The sequence below is a fragment of the Rhyacophila brunnea genome, unplaced genomic scaffold (assembly GCF_057557595.1).
Source record: "Rhyacophila brunnea isolate RB1 unplaced genomic scaffold, BYU_Rbru_1.0 scaffold_13, whole genome shotgun sequence".
NCBI lineage: Eukaryota > Metazoa > Arthropoda > Insecta > Trichoptera > Rhyacophilidae > Rhyacophila > Rhyacophila brunnea.
In genome coordinates, this window is record NW_028232785.1 from 10,241,465 (window position 1) to 10,260,454 (window position 18,990).

The 18,990-nt window shown below is 36.0% G+C and overlaps 1 protein-coding gene across 1 annotated transcript in view; it reads left to right on the top strand.

The window, feature by feature from the left end:
- Window positions 1-1,078: 1,078 nt before the first annotated feature.
- LOC147076452 (uncharacterized) overlaps window positions 1,079-18,990 on the top strand; it is an 88,799-nt gene continuing 70,887 nt past the window's right edge. The window contains exons 1-3 of the mRNA XM_085940273.1: window positions 1,079-1,201; window positions 7,097-7,219; window positions 9,108-9,233. Coding sequence (XP_085796399.1) covers window positions 1,184-1,201; window positions 7,097-7,219; window positions 9,108-9,233 — 267 coding nt within the window. The 5' untranslated portion in view covers window positions 1,079-1,183. The remainder of the gene's footprint in view (window positions 1,202-7,096; window positions 7,220-9,107; window positions 9,234-18,990) is intronic.

An 18,990-nucleotide genomic window follows, 5' to 3' on the forward strand; every position in this document is an offset into this window, starting at 1 on the left:
TAGAGAGACGACCCTCGGAGAGAATCACCACGTAGTCGCCGCCCGCCACTCTCGACAACTTTGGTGCAGTTTATAACAGACAAGGTATATAGCTGTTTCCTTATTCAGAAAAGAAAAGATTGGCTATATTTTAACAAAAAATATGCAAACGGGAAAAGAGAGTAAATATTATGATTTTAAACAGGAACAACGGTTATTAATAAAAATAGGATTCTATATTATACTACGAAGAAAGGCAGTTCTTGGGTTATAGCTCGCTTACCTAGCTGGTGACCTTTTAAACAACTATACACACAAATCTACTGTAGAGGTTTACTCAATCCTACAACTGACGCATTATTGTCTATAGATAATAATACAAACAGGAAATGACAGGCAATAAATTAGTTGCATTCCGGCTCTTCAACGATATAGTCAAATTATGCGCGCCACTCCGCATAACGTTCAACTTAAAATCAAATTCCAAATTACAATGTAAACATGTCAACTCAACATAAAAACTAATTTGACAGTCCTGTAGGTATATTGCCGTGTGTATACAAACTTATTATCTACAATACAAAACCAAGAAATGCAACCACTTTGTATCATTCCTCACTACCCGAAGTACCATATCACGCACACTCAACGCAACCTTCCAGAATGGATATTAATAACATCGGGGCTACATCAGCAACTTCCATTAACCCCCGATATACTATTCTACAGCGCGTGAGCCACCTTTCAAGCTGATACAGTACCTAGTATACGTCATGGTCGCCGTGCGAGTGTGGGAGCCCTGTCACTCTCAGATCATGAGAGAGTAAACATGACAATTAATTAATGGCGGTGATCCTAATGAAATTAAATTTATTTGACAAAGGTATTCTTCAAACAATTAGAATACTGAGTATACATTTCTATTGAAGGTCTTCAGCTATCTTTATTACATCGCGCACCCTTTTGTTCCCTCATCCAATTATTTTATATTTTATCATTACGCACTATGTCCAGCATACACCTTTTCATATCATGCTGCGCTATTGTAAAAACACCAGTTGTCTCTAGATGTAATTTATGTTTTTTTTTTCATGGAAATATAAAGAAGCGGATCCTTTATTTACCTAAGAGAGCTCTGTCAATTCGCGAAACAGTCTTCGGAAAGGAACATACCGATATAACAAATCAGCTTAACAATCTGACAATGGCTGGCCAAAATGAGGTATCTACAACTTTACTATGTGTCTATAATAATATGTACTTATATAGTAGGGGTGTCAACTAATTTTTACATAAGATCTACTTTGGAGAAGAAAAACCCTCCGCGATCTTCTTTTTCTGAAATTAAGGATATAGGTATAATATAACTACCTATATATCGTCTTCATACAAGAGAAGTGACCAAGTGCATTTTTTACGAAATTGGTTTTATTGACTATCTGACATCTTACTAACATAATGGTTGTCTGGAAAAAATGAAAAACTGAATTTCAGCCTGGAAACTATATCATATCTACACCTACAAAAATAATCATAAATGTGAATGCAATATAAGGATTTTTTAGATTGATTACAAATGTTAAAATGGCTCTCCTGAACAATTTACTATTTTACACTTTCTCTTGTATGACGACGATATGTATAATATATACATATTTCATAATATATAATGGGAATGGGACGACTGGACTCCGGACTATTGGACGCTGCACTGTCGTAGACACGTATACAGAACGTAGACGAGGTATTTTAATCAGTTTCTATCTACTACTTAGTAGTTTTAATTCATTTTACTCTTAACATAATGTATTCTTTATTGCTGATTGAGAATTACCATGCCTAAGGCTTTATATAAAATAAAAAACTCTTTTTTCATTGGAACTTAAACATATGCACGATTAAATCATTATTCACGTCTGAATATTTACATTCTCACCAACTATTAAATCATAATATAATCATTTAAATATAAATAATAATATTACATTTTTATTAAGTACCAATAAGTACCTAACGTCTATTTACTTTCGAATTCCGTGGCGTCCAGTTGTCCCGGTGCCAAATCGTCCTAGACCCGTATATAATAGATTCTTACTAAGAAAATTAAATAAAGCATAGAAAATATTTATTTTGAGCTTTCGGATGCTACTGACAGAGCTTGAATTCCTTACCTACATTGTAAGATGTCTACAATTTTTGTATAATTGGGGGTCTAATTACTCAAACATGATTCCAAATGTTCGTCCGCTGTACTTCGATTTTATAATTTTCATTTGCAAAAACCCTGATTCGCACAACCGTACAAATTATTAGCACATTTTAATAGATTTGAATACTTATCTACTGGTAATTATTTCCAAAATTTATCTTCCGAAGCTCTTGCTTTAATGTAAATTACAAATTTCCTATTCAAGTTTCAACATATCCGCATGAAAAAGTGTCAAATAATTTCCTGCATATGCTTCTCCTTTATTTTGTGTGTCAAATGGAAAACTCATAAATAAAACTTACAAATTGTGAATAAATAAATTAAATATTTTTGGCGAACCACCAAAAATCATTTCGCACCTCTGCTACATTGAAATATATGAGTATGTATGGACTGACTAATGATTTTGATGCGTTAACCAGGTTATATGCCCGAGTTTTAATATGGCTGTGCATTAAGGGCCGCGATTTTCTTTTAAAATAAAACCTAATAAATATATATTTTTTGGCAATAAATTAATAGTATATCATATAGACTTACCAAATAAATCCACAATTTGTCATCTGCTTCGCCATTTATTAAAAAAATCAAAACCAAATATTTCACAAAACGTCAGGGTTTTCACAAAACTTACACACAAAATTCCCGAACGAGATTATGTTTTTATTATAAGTTATTCAATAAATTATTTATATTTTTTTATTCTTAAAATTATATAAAAATACATACAGCGAGAAATTTAAGAAAAACAGAAGTCTTTAACCGTGTGATATGCCTCAAAACAAGGTTCTATGCAGTGAGCCACTTTACACTGTTTGCACTAATACCTTGTTTCTAAGTTTATAATATCCCAGAAACTTCACGTATTATAGAAGGATATAATATAAACAATAGTGAGAACACTATAAGAATACAACAAGTCCCGACACACAAAATAAACAAACACTGGCACACATTACAGATTACACAGTATAAAAACACGAAATTGTACTGGTATATTGCGAAATAATAATTTATCAAAAGTCTATAAGTAATGATTATAAAACAATCATAAAAATCTATTACGATAACAAACAACACTGTGAAAGTCTAAAACATTGTACAGTAGAACCTGGATAAATCGAATTTCGAGGTACGTAAATAAAGTACATATGTATTTAGTACCTACATAATTGCTAAATCAAGTATAAATATTGTAAAATCGTAATTGTGAAAATGTAAATAGCAAGACAATGTTATTTCATTAATTTATAACTAATAATTTCATTACAAATCCACTAAATAAGTTTTGCAGGCCTTTTCTAATTTAAGAAAAAGCGAGCTGAAACAGGTTAACAGGAAACTTTCAAGCTCATTATTTCATACTTGCCATATGAATATTTTCCGGGTGTTAATTCTTTTCAAAGAAATCACAGGATATTACAAGAAAATGAACTGGGCTATCGAGGAAGAGAATGGCACACTGCTTATGGAGTTGGATAGGGTTACGGGAAGGTGGAAAACATATTGTGAAGCCCTATACAGAGATACAGAAGAGGATGATTAGGTGGTTGACGTACGTATCGATGAGCAAGAACCTGAAATATTTTTAGTGAAGAGATACAGGCGATAAAGAGACTAAAAACCCACAAGTCACCAGGTGGCGATGGCATATCCGCAGAAGCCTTAAAAAGGGTCAATGATGACGAAAAAGAATCATACATCAATTATGCAATATGATCTGGAAAAGTGGTGTATGGCCCAAGGACTGGACAAAGTCAATTTTGATCCCCCTGCACAAAAAAGGTTCCTCACGTAAATGTGAAAACTATCGAACAATCTCACTTACTCGTATTCCACATGCAAGCAAGATCTTATTACATATAATCAGCAGACGTCTAAAGCATTTCATCGACCGATAAATGCCCAAGGAACAAGCAAGTTTTGTTATGGGTAAGGGAACTCGAGAACAAATTCTGAACATCAGACAGCTAATTGAAAAATGCAGAGAGTTTAATACCCCTATGATGTTATGCTTTATTGACTATCAGAAGGCATTCGACTGCGTAAGATGGAACTATAATACGGCCTCCTTATTAATAGGAATAAGACCAAGTTAATGGTTGTTGATCGGGCCAAGCTTCTACCAACACTAAGTACACTCCAAAACCTCGAAACAGTCGACAAGTTTGTATATCTGGGATCGACCATCAGTGGAAAGGGTGGATGCGAAGCGGAAATATGAAGGCGCACACAGATTGCAAAAAATGCGATGACACGCCTTACCACTATATGGAAGATCGGGGAATTTCGATTGCCACAAAAATGATGCTTGTGCAAACATTAGTATTCTCGATATTTCTATACGGAGTCGAGTCGTGGACCCTGAAAGCAAGAGAACGGAAGGCAATTGATGCCTTTGAGATGTGGTGTTGGCGCCGAATGTTTCGCATTTCTTGGACGGAGCACAGGACGAACCAGTCAATCATCCAGAGACTGAAGATAACGGAACGGCTCTCGACGATATGTTTGAGAAGAATTCTGCAGTTTTTTGGACATATTGTCAGGTGCGGACCAGACAACCTGGAGAGACTGGTAGTTTTGGGTAGCCTCCAGGGAAGGCGAAGCAGAGGAAGAGCGTCTGCGCGATGGAGCGACCAAGTGAAAGAGCTGACTGGCACCATCCATTCTGCCCTGAGATAAGCGGAAGATCGAGAAGGATGGAAAGTCTTGGTCGCTCAAAGGATGGCGAAATTTAAATGTGGTCACAATCCTCAGCCAAGAAGAGAATTCTTTTCAATACCTTATCTTGTCTTCTAAGTATAAAATAGTAAATTAAGTGCGCACTTTTCTTCTGGGCAAGAAAAACGGGGAGGAAAATGTTGAGTATAAAATGACGCGTAATTTTAAATTTCAAATTATTCTTACGCCGTCCACAGACCTGAGCGGTCATGCTAAGTATAGTACATCCATACATATCGTCAGTATGCATCTTTTTCTATTAACAGAGTTTTCATTTATATTATCATAACATCGATATTTAGTTTGCAAAATATTTATCTAGATTTTACGAAAACCTATAGTAACGCTTTTCCGACGACCTTGAAAGTCGCATAACCTGTAGGTATCTAAAGAGCGGTTATTTCCAACCTAGTTGAAGTTTCTGATTTTCCAAAAACAATCCACTTTTTCGTGATTGGCTTAGAGGTTTTGCCATTTGTCTGGTAGAAGGGGAGTAAAAAATTCCATTGGTTCATCTTCCGAGCACCGAAATGTCATGTAAAGTCATGTACGCATATTTTCCATATTTTCCTAGTTTTTAAATTCTCGTAATATACTTCGGATCGTAGGTAATTACAGTCTCCGTCCGCCTGCAGTATTTTGTGTTTAGATTCATTAAAGTTTGAAGGGATAATCAATAAAATCTTAAATAGTGGGAAAGGGCTTCATTTCCCCTGACATCATCTTTTTCGGGAAATAACCGCGAATTCATTATATAAACTGGACTTTTTCCATACAAATCAGTAGTAGATTTCTCCGCTTCGAGCTCTATTATACTCCTATCCTGCGACGGTCTCAGCAAAGTTTCTGCAGACTTTTCGCATGGAAATCTTCCCAAAAAAGATTTCCCGCGGGTAGTAACGTACCAAATACGTCATCAGTATATGACGTCGCCGGGAATTACTCATCAAGTATATGAGTTAATAATAAATATATAGTTATCAAGTACCTCAAGGTACATTTAGAAGAGTGCCTGTGGTTTCAAACCTTTGTAAAGTGCTACGTAACCAGTATGAATAAAAGTAAATATAAGAATAATTCTAAATAATTATAAATGTTTTAAATAAGTTTTATAAAAATAAGTATCTACGAATTTCATTACAAATGAAATTTTTGTAAAGAAAGGTGTTTAAGAGGAATTATAAAAATAAATTTCTCTAAATAAAAATTAATTATAGAGATTGTAATAATTACAGAGTTTAAATAAATAATTAAAAAATTAATATTGAACTTTGATTTAATTACACTAAACCTAATTAATTAATTAGTGTCACTATATAGCCTTGACCTTGGCTAAAAATAGATCGAGTGACATTGAACTTGAACCCACACAGCTGGTTCTGATATTTCACACGGTGACCGTGAAAATTAAATATAGTAATATTTATACTATCTGACGTCATCCCTATCACTGGGTGGCGATCACAAACTAAATAAAATAGTGTACTATTGTGCAGTGTTACCAAAAATCATTAAGAACTCTTTACTTGACCACCTTCTCCGCCCCCTCGTTGACCTAGGTTCTCAACAGGGAGGTTCTTGACCTGGTTTGGGAGAGGGCCGGTTCAGAATTTTAACCCTCCTGCGCTAATACCAGGACCGGGGTGTCGGCAAAACAATACTACAAGGGCTGGCCGCACAACGATATCTAAGAATTAATTAATAATAACGTATATTTTGAGTTTTCCTATTTATGTAGATTTTTGAAGTTAGCTTATTAACGGTAGGTATATTTTATGAAAGTAAAAACATGTATTCATAAGACACGTGCACTCAACTTACCCAAGGCAATTGTGGATACCTCCCCGGTCATCACTATAGATAGATAGGTTACAAATGAGTGTTTCACAAGCATAGTGAACCAAGTCCATTCTGGTTATTTTTGAGTAAGCTAGGTTCAAACATAAAATTTGAGTATTTATAATTCTGTAAGGCTTTGATTGCAATTCTCAAGTGTTATTTTGAGTACATTTAAGTTATTATGTAAGGGAAATCATACCCTTCAAGAATAAGAAATACTCAAATATTATGTTTGAACTTAGCTAACTCAAAAATAACCAGGAGTCTTTCTTTCTCATTTAATGTTTTCAAAAAAAACTTTACAATTAATATAATAATATAATAAAAATAATATAATTTAAACTTCAGGGTAATTATGAAGAGGCGGTAATCCCGGCTGGACAAGCGCTAGAGATCGATGAAACGAATTTGAACCCAGACGACAATCTTGCTGAGTTCAACCTTTTTATGGCCGAAACTTTCGATGAACAGGTACTAACACTTTATTCTCCATTGGTCCTAGATTGTCGTAAAATACAATAAAAATATTAGGAAACTTTTTGGTTCTCAAATTGCTCGAGTTAGGTCTCACTAGTTGCGGACATATATGAATGACCCTGTCTCTGCAGTATTGTTGTGATTTTCCTACAAAATTAATATCCACTTTTCATGTCTGTGTGAGAGTTTCACCTTAACTTCCTAAATTTTAAGGTCGAAGTCTTGGCCATTTTGCAATAAATTATTGTCGTCGAAGGTAAAATCGAAAAGACTCACATGTATCGCGTTCTATTTTGAGCCCTACTTGCAATCAGTGTGATCCTCGAAGCATATCAACTTCTTTATTTTATTCAATCTAACATGCGTGTTGATGAAATTCCCTAAAATGCGGAGTCTTGTATGCAGCGCTAGAAATGTAAGCGTGTACAAATTAATGCAGTATACAAACTGGTTCGCGGAACCCTGAAATCTCTAAAAGTGAAAAACTACAATATTTTGAAATTTTCAGTAAGATTTTGCGTCATAGTTAATATTAATATAACGAAACTTTCACGAGGGAGGAACATTTTTGTAGCAACAAGGAATTGACCCTAAAAATGCACGCTATTGATACAGTGTGTGCTTATTGTTCTTTATTTGGAAATCCCATTAGATTTTGACAACATGGCAAGGTGTAGTAATACGATATTATATCATCCATCCAAAGTTTAGGCAAAAAATGGATAAAGTACGCTGTGAAAATCACGTAAACTCCACAACCCAGACCATCGACTAGTGAAAATCCATTGAGGTTGTTGCCTAGAACTTGAACAGGTCATTTGCCGGAACACATTCCGCCCACGGCAAATAATAAGAAGCCCAGAAGACGCTGTCATGTGTGCGGGAATTCGAAAATTAATAAAATAAAAAATAACGTCTCTATCTAGATATATGTGTTGTCTTTGTAATGTTGCTCTATGTCTCACTCCGTGTTATAAAATCTACCACTCTTCAAAACAATTATAAATATGTAAAGTAAAAAGAAATACTTAACTCATTAATAATATTTAATAGCTGTTTAAGTGTCTGCCTAAAAGTTTGTTTAGTTTAAAACTGTGCTATATTTACGAGCCTTCTCAGGTAAAAAACATGTTTGATTAATTTATTACCACTTGTGAAGTGTTCTATACTTCGCGTTAAACACGAGTGTGACGAAAAACAAAATGCGCACCTTGCAGTGCTATATATACATAAAGGCAAAATGGCGGATCTCTTCTAAATGGTAAGTGATTGTATAGGATTTAGTTGTTCGGATATTTTTGACATTATAACTGATTTATTACGGTTTTTCAGTGTTGTAAAATAATCTGAACATGTCTAGGTGCCTAAAAGGTCATAAAACTCATTTTTTATTGCCATTTTTATTATGAAATACAGAAGTTAAACAAAACAAAAAAATGACCCCGCAGAGAGAGAGTTCGTCATACTAATATAGACTGCGTGTACTGGGTTAAAATAGGCATCCATATTCAGGTGGCGGCGACGTCAGAGATTGCATTGATTTTTTTGGGTGTGCGCCTGATACATAATAATTTGTATGACGCAAGAACACTGGCGGGCGACAGGAATTCTTGGAGGTGCTGTGAGGTGTCCATATATGGCCGATGAAGATATATTTGATGTCTTTTCAAACTATGGTCATTTTGTCAGAATGTTACATTTTCAATTTTGGTGAATCATTTGTTAAATAATAAAAAAATCATTTAATTATTCTAGATTTGCCATGATGTATGTATTTTATAATAGTTTAATATATTATTGTCTCACAGTCCTTTCTTACTCATTTATTGTATTCAAAAAATTCTACAATTAATATAATTCAAATGTTTTAAACATCTTTTAGGGTAAATATGAAGAGGCAGTACAACACAAACAACGAGCGTTAAAGATCTACGAAGCTAAGTTGGAAACAAACGATCCAATACTCGCCGAGATCAACCATAGTTTGGGCGTTACTTACCATGAACAGGTACTAACACTTTATTGTCTATTGGTCCTAGATTGTCGTAAAATAAAATAGGAATATTAGGACTCATTGTTGTGGTTTTCCTACAGAATTAATATGCACTTTTCATGTCTGTGTGAGAGTTTCACCTTAACTTCCTAAATTTTAAGGTCGAAGTCTTGGCCATTTTGCAATAAATTATTGTCGTCGAAGGTAAAATCGAAAAGACTATCACATGTATCGCGTTCTATTTAGAGCCCTACTTGCAATTAGTGTGATCTTCGAAGCATATCAACTTCTTCATTTTATTCAATCCAACATGCGTGTTGATGAAATCCCCTAAAATGCAGAGTCTTGGAGATTCTCAACTGTGTCGCGGAACCCTGAAATCTCTAAAAGTGAAAAACTACAATATTTTGTAATTTTAAGTAAGATTTTGCGTCATAGTTAATATTAACACTATACGGTCCGCGAATTTTCGCGACGTACCTACTAGAGGTGAGTTGGAAATACTGTCACAAGTTTGTGTACTTAAGTTTCGGATGAAACTACCCATACTAAGTATTTGTTGCCCAATAAACTTGTTTCAAGAAACTTGAAACGTATTAGATGTTCGAATTCGAACGCATTCGATAATATCTGCGCCGTGACTCGCTATTCCGTTATGCTGGTTGACTTTCAACGCTATTGATATTAAATGCGCGCGAGCGAGATATCATGATACACGTATGTCTAGCCGTGATATTATACTCAACTGTCATTGTTCTCCCTTTCTCCTCTGTTGTAAAGTTGGTATAGTGAAAGACAGAAATGGTCACGTGTTCGTTTTATAGGATACTTTTGAGTTCGCCTTATGGTTTTAGTTTTAAGAGTTTTTGGTTTCAGTTGAGTATGAAACTTTATCGAGTCCAGGAGTTCGACGCATGGTATGAGATCTCGCCGTCCGCTAGCTAGTTCGTAGTCTTGCTACGTATGAAATCATCGCCTCGGCGTCGCGACTCGCGTATGTTTAGTATGCGACGGGTTTTAGTTTCAGTTGAGTTGACGTCAGTCGCAAGCCGGAATAACGGAGTTCTGATAACGCTAACCGACTACGCGTTTATCTGGTTTTGTCACGTCGAGTTTCTCGATTTTTAGTGTTATAATTGGAACTTATAAACATAAACTGAATTCAAATTGTATGCGTGCTTGTATAAATGGATAATAATTATATTATACTTAATAAACAATTATTGTAAAAATGGCTACTAAAAGGTTAAGTTTCGTGTGGAATCGTTCCAAAGAAATAGTTACAAATTATGCCATCTGTAATGTTTGTAAAATAAAAAATTCATACAAGTCAATGTCAAATTTGAAGAAACTTTTACAGCGCAAGCACCCAACTATTCATATTGAATTTGCCAGGCAAAATATAGCTCCACCTGTAAATGAAAATGCTTTACAGATAAATGAAACCAGTGCTTTTAAAGCTTCAGTATTTTCTACTGAAACAGGAGTGACTAGTGCCATAGTTCCAGCTGTACCTGTCTCGAAAATGGGACTTTTCGAAAAGCGGATGTATTTTTAACGATTCTATTATAGCCGATATTTCAAATACTAGTAAGTATTTTGGAACAAGTTTCGATACTAAGTATTTTTAATACTGGTAGTAAGTATACTTAGTCTTCAAAATCGACCAGTTTTCCCACCTCTAGTACCTACACCAATATCCGGTATTTTTAAATGAAAATCAACAAATTTCGATCGCGAAGTTAAAAATGATATAACTTTTGAACCTATTGATATATTTCAATAAAATTTTCAGAAAATACTTAAAATATATCAATGCATCAAATTGTGTCATTTATTCAACAATTGTCAACCTCTGGCCCGCGTTCCATAAAGGTAAAGTATATAATTCGTAAATTTTCGTAAATTGTTTATTATATATTATTAGATTAGTTCAATTTGTTAAATATAATGTAAATGAAACAGCCTATTGATATAAAGCACTCACAATATATTATTTTTTAATTAAAAAATGTAATAAAATATTCAAATACAAAATGTTTTACACCACTATAGAATATGTATCAATTCATTTTTAGCGCTAGCTACCCATATCTCTGATTATCAAATATAATAAAATAACAAAGACTTCACACAAACTGTGAAGTGTGTAAAAAGTAAATGCACATTCATTCCCGAACGAACACTTATCACTGATTTATTGGTTTTATGAGTTTTATGGCTGAGGCAGTGCAGTGGCGTGCATATTTTCGAGTAAATTCAATTAAATAAAATGCACGCATATACATTCCCACCACTTATTACAATTTTATATTTTTGTAGGTATCGAGACAAGCCAATAACAGTGCAGAGGCGTGCGTAAAAAATCATATATGACAAAATCTATGAGCAATAAATTTTCAAACAAACATTATCTACGTTTTACAAAAATATTTAAATCAACACTCACCCTTTAGATAACTGGCTAGGCACGAAATAATTATTGTTAAATAATAATATAGTGTACGAATAGATTTAAAACAAATAAAACACTCTAAAACTAAGATTATTTGAAATAGTTTATAAAACTATGAATGTAAAATGAACTAACAACTAATACACTTTTTTAAATGATAGGAAGAAAAGCAATCACCAATATGTAGAGGAACTTTACACTCTTTGCACATGTACATTGTTTCTTTTCGAAGTTTATGGGAGGAACACACTTTACACTTTCTTCTTAAACGTTTATTAGTTGCGGAAATCCTAATTATTTGATGTTGTTTTATACTGCCAGAGAGTCTTTGTAATGAAGTAGATGAACTGGTTCTATGGGTTGAATGTGCATCAGAAGATGTAGAAGGTGCATGCATTTCCGCAACATCACTTGATTCAGATGTCTGTATATCCTCGATCCAAATTTTTGCAATGTTCAACAAAAAATCGTAAAATTTCATTTTAGTACTCGGGTTTGGCACTTTATACACTTTGAACGCATTAAAAAGTCCACAATTAAATAAATAAAGTACAACTTTTTTAGTCCATTTTTTTGTTTTGCGGTAGATAGGATAATATGACAAATATTTGTCAGCTCGATCTACTCCTTTCATGTATTTATTATAGTCTACTATACATATCGGTTTTCTCACAAGAAGTCCTGTTTTCCAATCCGTCTTCGTAGTATCGACTATCTCAGAGTTGTGGATAGTAGATATCATTCGAATATCTCTTTTTTTACTGTTTTCCACAGTTGCAACATCACTTCTCCTCTACGCTGAAATCTTGACTCAAATACCCGCAACTTAGCCTTTTTAAGACATTCCGGTAGGCCCCGATTCACTCGTATAGTACCGCAGACTCCAACTTTTCTCAAATATAAATCTTTCGCCAGCTCGACACTATTATAAAAGTTGTCCATGTATAAGTGGTGCCATTTATCATAATTATTAGCCATAAGGGTTGATATTGTAGTTTTCAACGGAGTTGCAGTACCTTCATACAGTTTGAAACTCGAAATATATCCAGACACCGATTCGCAAACCATTCTTATAAGCAGTCCATATTTTGTAATCTTGCTCGGGTTATATACTCGTAGATTAAGTAATCTTCCGCGCCAAGGAATCATCCCTTCATCTAACGATAAATTCTGTTCGGGTTTGTACAAGTCGTTAAAGCGCTGAGAAAAATAATTAATAATTTTCTGCACTTTAAATAGTCTCTCTGTGTCGTTAGGGACATCTTCATTATTAGTGAAATGTAAATAACGCAGTATTTGGAAAAACCGATTACGTGGCATAGTTTTCGAGAATATGGGAGTCTTTATAAGTGGATTTGTCGACCAATAAGACTGTAGAGTTGCTTTTCTGACAATGCCCATTATTATCACCAACCCGAACCACTTTTTTAACTCCGGCATGGTTATTTCCACCCATTTTTTAGATTTACTATCTGTTTTGAAGCGGTGTGAATTTTGGGTATAGTACCTATTTGATTCTTCTGTAATCATTTCAAATAGGTCGTTTCCAACAAATTTTTCTACAAACCCTTCAGGGCTTAAATTATCTGTGTCAAACGTCACTCCTGACAATCCTTGAAATGGCTCGCTGTCTCTCGGCGGATCATCATCGCTCCAATCAAGTGTCATGTCGGCCTCAGTTTCTGAATCCTCGGAATCACTCGCGAAGTATGTTGTACGTGGGCGTGTTCTCAAAAGAGCAAATGAGTCTGTTTCTATATCACTAAAATCTCCGATATCTTCACAGTCACTGGAAATATCTGACATACAATCCGCATAGTTTTCCTCTTAAAACGTTTGGTCCTCCATTTAAAATTATTTTTTTTTGGAAATACAACTAATAAAAAATATTTATCCTAGCTAGAATATATTATTTTTTCAATGAAATTTGTACAATAAATGTCCCGAAAAATGGGAACGAAAATGACAACGTAATACAAGTTCACATTTATAACTGTTCTCATTTTCAAGATTAAATTTCTATCAGGGATGACGAAGGATGATGGAAGTTTCATAGGTAGTAAACCATAAACATAAAATATCAAATAGCACGCAATGTCATAGTCAAAAATCGGGATCATTTTTTAAAGAAAGTATGCAGGTTCATAAATGGTTCACAACTACTGAAAAGGGTTCGACAATTAAATTTCGAAGTTGAAGTGTTGACACATTGAATATAAACATTGAGTGTTTATTACCTTTTTTGTTTATGTCTCGGATTCAGCCGCCTAGAAATGAGCTGTATCTAATTAAAAAAATGGTATAGGTACAAAATATTCCGAATGGTGTTACGTCTGCCATCTCTGTAAAAATCTCAAAATATTTTTTTTCCATCATGATTTTACTTCTTGAACATGTCGTTCAACCATCTATCGATAGATCTTGCAGGCAAATATTAAACTTCATATTTATTTTTCACAGTAAAGATATACGTATGTAATGACGCCACGTAGGCGTCGCCGGACCGTAACTCTCGGCACGTAAAAGACGCCAATGTGGCGGTCGCGGACCGTAAAGTGTATAACGAAACTTTTACGAGAGCAACAAGGGATTGACACTATAAAATGCACGCTATTGATACAGTGTGTGCTTATTGTTCTTTATTTGTAAATCCCATTAGATTTTCACAACATGGCAAAGTGTAGTGATATTAATATTACTGTACGCCGCGCAGTCAACACATACATAGTGTTGTCTCACTAAATTTTTGTTTTGTTTTATTATTTCTTTGAAAAAAAATGGCTGAAATTACAGAATTAACGAATATTAAGACCCGAAAGACCTCCAAGGTAGAATGCAAGAACTCGCGGATGTCAGTCAAACGGTCGGTCTAAAGATAAATGTCTCAAAGACAAAAGTGATGAGGAACTGTTTTTCGGACCCTGCGATTATCTGTATTTCTGGCACCTAACTCGAGCAAGTCATCAGCTACGTCTGTCTCGGACAGCAGGTGTCCATAGACGGAAGCATGCACGATGAAATTGCCCGAAGAACAAAGCTGGGATGGAGTGCTTTCGGACGTCTGAATAGTATCTTCAAGAGTGACCTACCATTATGTCTTAAGCGTAGGGTGTTCAACCAATGTGTGCTACCCGTGCTCACGTATGGCTGCGAGACGTGGACCCTCAACACGAGAGATGTCCAAAGGCTAAGAGTCACACAGAGAGGCATGGAGAGGTGCATGTTGGGCATCACGCGAAAGGACCGTAAGAGAAACGAATGGGTTAGGAAGCAGACAAGAGTACGCGATGTAATAGACGTTGCCAAATAGCTGAAATGGAGATGGGCGGGGCATATTGCTCGCCGAAAGGACGGCCGCTGGACAAATGCCGTCATCCAATGGTACCCAAGGGGTACAAAACGGCCACAGGGTCGCCCTAAAAGCCGCTGGATTGACGAACTGGTAAATTTTGGCGGAAATACGTGGCAGCGAACGACACAGGACCGAGAAAGCTTGGGGAGGCCTTCATCCAGCAGTGGATTGACCCCGGCTGATGATGATAATCAAATAAAGTGCCCTCATAGAAAAACTTATGAATAAAGTGGAGGGAATTGAGGAATTCCTCAAAATAAATTCATTTAAATTAAATAAAGCAACTCCCAGTGACTGGAATAGAGTGAATACAGTGTGTACTTCGCCAGTAATTACGTCCGCCGTAATTAGTGATAATACGGTGAAACCAATTAGCACAGCAAGTACAATAAAGACTGTTGAAACGCGAGCGCAAAGTAAGCGCCGAGCATCGACAAAACAACAAATCGATGCAAATTCAAAAAATGCTGCGTTAGAACGATTGCGTCCTGGAAAGGAAAATTATCCTGCACTCGGGGTTATCCCAGCAGTCGCCCCAGAAGAGGACTCCTCATCGTCACCCGAGGCCTCACAACCGAAAACAGCTGAAGATTTACCTATGCCTAGGATTGTTGATGGATGGGCCACCGTTGCACGGAAGCGGCGTGTCGCGGTTCGGGGAAACCTCGCTGGATGAGCAAAAACTGTTGTGAAGCAGTATCACATCTGCCCGCTTCACAGAGATACAACAATGGCTGATGTTTTAACATATTTAAATAAGTTATGTACCGCTGATTTCACAGTCGTGAAAATTAAATCAAGGGGGGACTACGCATCCTTCAAGGTAGGTATCCCTTCTGATGTCACGGACACTGTTTTGAGGGCGGATAACTGGCCACGTCACTCATTCATAAAAGAATGGGTGTCGAGAGTGGAAACTCCACGGTTGCCGGTTAGCTGACTTCGGAACAGTCACCGTTCAGATAAACTGTTTTTTTACTATCAGAATGTTCGCGGCTTGAAGACAGAATCTGTGGAATTTTTGAACGGCGTATTAGCTGACGACTAAGACGTCATAGCGTTTACTGAAACGTGGTTTAATGACAGTGTTTTCAGTCGTGAATATTTTGGTGGTGATTATGCTGTCTTTAGAAGGGATCGAGACTCCGGAACAGGCCTCAGGCAGGGAGGAGGCTGCCTCCTGGGAGTTAGATATGGAAGGGTTGCAGGCCAAACGTTTTCGTATTTTGGAGACTTCTGACGAGGACCTTTGGGTTAAACTAACCTGTAATGGAGAAACTGTCTACGTTTGTGTTGTGTATTTTCCTCCAGCAAGTGAAGTGGAGGCGTATAAACTTGTTGTTGAAAAAATGTTATCTAGTATCGTCGTATTTGGGGATAAGAGGGTTATTGTGATGGGAGATTTAACCTAAACTCAGCGCGCAGCGGTGAAAGGGTCAAGAGTGAACTGGAATTTCTGTGTGCTGTTTTTGGATTTTCCCAGTACAATGATATTCTTAACTCTAAAGGTGGACTTCTTGATAGGATTTTCAGTAACGCTATTTTATCAATTTCGCGATGTACATTACCTTTGATACGAGAAGAAGTGTACCACCCTACATTGGTTTTTTTACACGTATTTCATGCGATTCGCCCGCTGCGAACAGAAATTACCTCACACGGAGCTAATTGGTGTGGGGGATGGAAGTTTGATGGTGGAAATTTCAAGCTGCTTTACTCTTTAATGAGTGAAGTAGATTATAGTGAGTTGCGTGAGATTTTTGATGTGAATGAGGTGGTACAATACTTTTATAATGTTGTATATAATGTGTTTAATAAATATTTTTCAAGGAAGTCACTATGTCGAGGTGGAAGACGATATCCGAAGTGGTTTTCTCTGGAGATTATTATAGACATTAGAGTCAAGCACTACTATCATACAGCCTGGAAGGCTAAGCATGGTCAGCATGACTATGAAATGTTTGGCCTTTATCGTATGAGAGTGAGACAAGCTGTTCGGCTGGCCTATCGAACATATAATATGGAATCGGTAAAGGATTGCATTCGTGAAAATCCTGAATCGTTTTGGGATTATATAAAATCATTAAGAAAGGATGGTGGATTTGCCAATTCGATGACTTGGAAGGTCATTTCAGGTCCGTCTACGCAAGTAGTATTCCGAATCTGGATGTCGCCTCAATGTCAAGAAAACGATTGTGCGGTGCCCAATCCGTTGACATCTTCCCAATTGATGAAGGTGACGTGTTTAGATTTATTAAAAAACTTAAGATTACGCGCTCTTTGGGACCGGATAACGTCCCTACATTTTTTTTAAAGGGGTGTGTTGATTTTGTTAAAGCCCACTTGCATATATATATATATAATCTCACAATGGAGACAGGTATCTATATGGAAGATGTCGAAGGTGACTCCAATTCATAAGAGTGGTACAGAGTTGTCAGTAGAAAACTATAGGCCGGTAGCTGTTCTCTCTGCACCAGTAAAAGTCCTGGAGATGATCATGCACAGCATGATTTCTCCAAAAATTGAGTCATTTATAATGAATGAACAGCATGGATTTAGAGCAGGCCGATCAACGGGAACCAACCTGATGGTATTCACTGATTATGTGTCGTCAGTACTAAATAGAGGCAGCCAGGTTGACTGTTCTTACAATGATTTCTCGAAGGCATTTGACAGAGTCGATCACGATATTCTAATGGAAAAACTCCAACTTATTGGATTGTCGGATCGATTTTTGAAGCTATTCGGGAGTTATTTTAGGAATCGTCAACAATACGTTTCGTACGGCCTTTATCAGTCACAGACCTTTTACACATTTTCTGGTGTCCCCCAAAGCTCAAACTCAAAGTTCAAGATTTTTATAAATGACATAGCATTGGTAATTAAAAATGCTATTTTTTTGTTGTTTGCTGACGACTTGAAACTCTTCATGGAAGTTGTCACCTTGGACAATTGTCGTCAACTCCAACTTGATATAGATAATGATTGGGGCAGACGTAACAAACTGGACTTCAATATTGATAAATGCAATGTTTTATCGTTTACTAAAGCCTCACGAGTATTGTTTTTCCAGTACTCGATGCATGGCAGAATTCTCTCGCGAATATCATCTGTAAGAGATCTTGGAATTACGTTTGACGGTAAACTGACGTTTAGTGGTCATATAGATACCATTTGTAAAAAGGCGCTAAAGATGTTAGGCTTTGTCTTGCGTACTTCCCGGGTCTTTTCGGATGTTACGGTACTAAAAATTCTCTATAACTCCTTAGTTAGAAGCAGACTTGAGAGTGGGTCTATCGTTTGGGCCCCGCATCAGTTGAAGTATGGACTTATGGTGGAGAGAGTCCAAAAAAAATTTTTGAGACTCCTTTACTTTCGGCTGTATGGATATTATCCGTGGTTCTATCCGACTGATTTTCTCTTAGGGATGCTTACATACTGTAGCTTAAAATTTAGAAGGGATCTTTATTTAGCTACATATTTTTTCAGACTTATACGCGGCGTAAATGTGAACTCTGCCATTCTTGATGTTGTTGGCTAGTGTGTCTCTGATAATTACCTTAGGAATCGAGGCATCCGTTGTTTGTTCTCCCACGGTGCAGAACTAACCTGCCATTAGTAATGCCAATTGCGAGGGCAGTAACCATGTTTATTGAAATCGCTTCGGATATTGATTTATTCCACTTACGTGAGTGTGAATTTAGGTGGACGTTGTTTTATATGTTTTTAAGATAGGGTCTATCAAAATTCAGTCTGTGTGCTTCCATCTACTTTTATTTTGTTACTTATTTTATTTATTTTCTTATTTTATTACTTATTCTCTGTATTTTTTATTTTTAAAAATTATTAACACTTATTTTATGTCATGTCGTGAACGCTTTGAATTTATAATTTGTTATGTTCATTATATGTAAAATAAATAAATTTGATTTAAGTAATAGGATATATCATGCATCCAAAGT